Genomic DNA, 3,067 nt, shown 5'->3' with positions numbered 1-3,067 from the left:
CCTCCCACCTGGATACAGCCCTTCTGCCCTCTGGTGCTGTTTTCATTTCTCTCTCCTTTGAAAAGTCACCTTGCGTTCTCAGTGGACGTGTGCACAGCCATGTAAGCTCGCCGTTCAACAGCGCCCCACAGGTTGGTCAGTGAAGTGGGTCTCATCATGATCGCCATTCAGGTTGTTCTGTTTCCTTCATCTAGTTTCCCTACCCCCTTACCTTCTCATCTTTGGTTTAGCGTAATTGCTAGCTGGTGATGTTTGATTTTTTTTTTATCTGGTTAGTCAATAAAATATTATTTTAAAAGAATTAAACAATGCCAGCACCCCAGAACCTCCCTGCCTCCCAGCCCCCATCCAGCTACCTTTATACCCTGACTTTCTAGTTCTCTAGTGCTGCTGTAACAGAAAGGCCACAGTGGGTGGTTTTCGTAACCAGGGTTGGTCTCTCCTTGTTTAGGAGACTAGAAGTCTAATCCAGGATGCCAGCCGTGTCAGAGGAAACCAGCCTCCGACAACCACAGGGCCAGGAGGCGCAATTGTATGGCGACAATATATAGAGATGATAGTAATGAGATGCAGGATTGAAAGATAGGAGAGAGAGTAAATAAAGCAGGCAGACACGGTTCATGGTAGCATGCTCACCTCAGTCCCTCTTGATGGGCCACGTGGAACTGGAGGAAGAGACAGCCCCTTTACTATCTTGGGACATGTATAGGTAGCCCATAAGACATGCATATTCAGATGTCTCAAAGTGGGTGGTATCTACATTAAGGTCCCTGAGCTCACAGGTGAGGAAACGGAATACCTGCATGGGGGGAAGGTAGGGGGGGTGGTTGGGTGAAACGGTGGGAAAAGAGAAAAGGAGGTCTGCTTCTATAGGGAGATAGAATCAACCATGTGCTCACTTTAAGGCAGCATAGCTGTTAGGGGAGAATCTGTGGGAATATTTAGAGCAGGATAATGTACTTGGACTTTACCTCTAACTTACTAGGTAGGAGGCTTTCCTACCGTGGAATCTTAGCTTTCTAGAGTCCCTGTTCGAAGTTAGGGAATACAGTCCTCATCATATTTCCCTCAGTGTTACTTCCCCACACCAGCAGGTCTGTCTTTTCAGCTTCTATCTCCTGGCTCCTTGGACAGCTCCCCGTGCCTGAACCTCTATCGCTTCTATGTGTCTGCTCACTTAATCTGGTTCCTTTGATGTCTTACAAGGAGCCGTGGTGGCATAGCGAGTTGTGCGTTAGGCCACTAACCACAGGGTCAGCAGTTCAAAACCACCAGCCGCCCCATGGGAGAAAGATGAGGCTGTCTACTCCAGTGAAGAGTTCCAGTCTCAGAAACCCACAGGGGCAGTCCTGCCAGGTCCTATGGGGTGGCCGCGAGTCAGACTCGACTGGATGGCGGCAGCGAGTTTGGTTTTGGGACATCTTTCCAGAGAAGGACTCAAAACCCGCCCCGCCCTAATCCTGCCTCATTAAGACAGCACTGACACAACCTGTGGGAAACCAACCCTGAGGAAAGTAGGACGAGGACTCGCTTCCCGAACTGACCCCAGAGGGAGTCTGGAAAGCCGGTATTCCACGGTAGGGAAGCCTCCACTTTGTAAGTTAGAGGCAAAGTCCAAATGCATGGTCCCGCCTTAAGTATCATTGCCATTTAAGGTTTTCCCCTGAACAGCGGCGCTGCCTTAAAGGGAGTGCTTGGTTGATTCTATCTCCCTAGAGAAGCAGACACGATCCTTTTGCTCTCTCTTCCCGCCATGTGTCACACCTTCCCCCATACAGGTCTTGGGTTTCTTCACCTGTGAGCTCAGGGACCTTAATGTAGCTACCACCCACCTTGTAGTGCATGTCACTACTGAACATGCATGTCTGAAGGCGACCTATCAATGTCCCAGGATAGGAAAGGCTCGCTCTCACTTCTCCCAGTTCCACGTGGTCCATCAAGAGGAGCCAGGTGAGCATGCTTCCATAAAACATGTCTGCCTCCTTCACTTCATCCTCTCTCCACCTTTCCTACCCTCTTGACTTTACTATCACCTTTATTATTGCCGTACAGTTGCGCGCGCCTCCTGGCCCTGCAGTTGTGGGAGGCTGGTGTCCTCTGACAAGGACTGACTGCCAAATGGAATGAGAGCTCGAGGCCGCCAAACCACACCTCCTGCCATCAAGTCAATTCCTACTCTAGGAAGTTAGGGCTGACAGCACCTACTCACACTGCCCTCTGGTGCCTCCTCTCCCAACCCGCGTCAACTCGGGACTCATATCAACTCCGTAGGAATCTCTCTGGGACAAGGAAGCCTCCTCTTTGTTCCGAGGGGCATCTGATGGTTTTGAACTGCTGACCTTGCAGCTAGCAGCCCAACGCATAAGCATCCCACTGCCAGGGCTCTCATTGGATCTCATCCACGTGGTCTCTCTGTTGGCCCTGTGCCCTCCCCACCATCCTGCCATCCTCCAGGAGCTAGACGGGTGACCGGCGTGCCCTGCCTGGTCCACAGGTGGTGTACCAGCCCCCGGAGGTGGAGCCGACGCCAGCCAAGTCAGAGAAGCTGGACCCCCGGCCTTTCCTGAGGGTGCTGGAGGCCATCGACAACAAGTACCCTCCCGAGGAGCGCGGCGACCTGCTGGTCTTCCTGAGCGGCCTGGCGGAGATCAGCGCCGTGCTGGAGGCCGCGCAGACCTACGCCACCCACTCGCAGCGCTGGGTGGTGCTGCCGCTGCACAGCACGCTCTCTGTGGCCAGCCAGGACAAGGTGCTTCTTGAGGCCAGGCCGGAGGAGCGCTTTGGGGCCTGGGAAGGAGACACGGGGAGCTCATGAGGGGGCCAGCATAACCACATGGATGAGGGTCACCCCTCCTCTGGGACGGGGAGAACTCCCTGGGGAGGCAGAAGGCCTTGGGGTTGGGGCTTTGATGGACAAAGAGGGTGGGAGGGAGGAAGAGCGACCAAGGAAGGCATTGCAGGTGTCGAGGGAGCTTCTTGAGCACCCTAGGGTCCTGGTATAGATGCTGGTGAGCTGATTCCAAGTCATAGTGACCCCGGGTGACAGTACAGCTGCCCCCGGGAGTCT

The 3,067-nt window shown here is 53.7% G+C and overlaps 1 protein-coding gene across 1 annotated transcript in view; it reads left to right on the top strand.

Annotated features, from left to right (window-relative positions):
- DHX34 (DExH-box helicase 34) overlaps positions 1-3,067 on the top strand; it is a 27,519-nt gene that overhangs the window by 10,713 nt on the left and 13,739 nt on the right. The window contains 2 exon segments of the mRNA XM_045292658.1: positions 1,923-1,950; positions 2,495-2,843. Of these exon segments, the coding sequence (XP_045148593.1) occupies positions 1,923-1,950; positions 2,495-2,843 (377 nt within the window).

The sequence above is a fragment of the Echinops telfairi genome, unplaced genomic scaffold (assembly GCF_000313985.2).
Source record: "Echinops telfairi isolate 266 unplaced genomic scaffold, ASM31398v2 ScPeMD7_655;HRSCAF=1070, whole genome shotgun sequence".
In the NCBI taxonomy this organism is placed as follows: Eukaryota; Metazoa; Chordata; class Mammalia; order Afrosoricida; family Tenrecidae; genus Echinops; species Echinops telfairi.
Note: the sequence above shows the minus strand (reverse complement) of the source record. Positions and strands in the feature narration are given on the sequence as shown.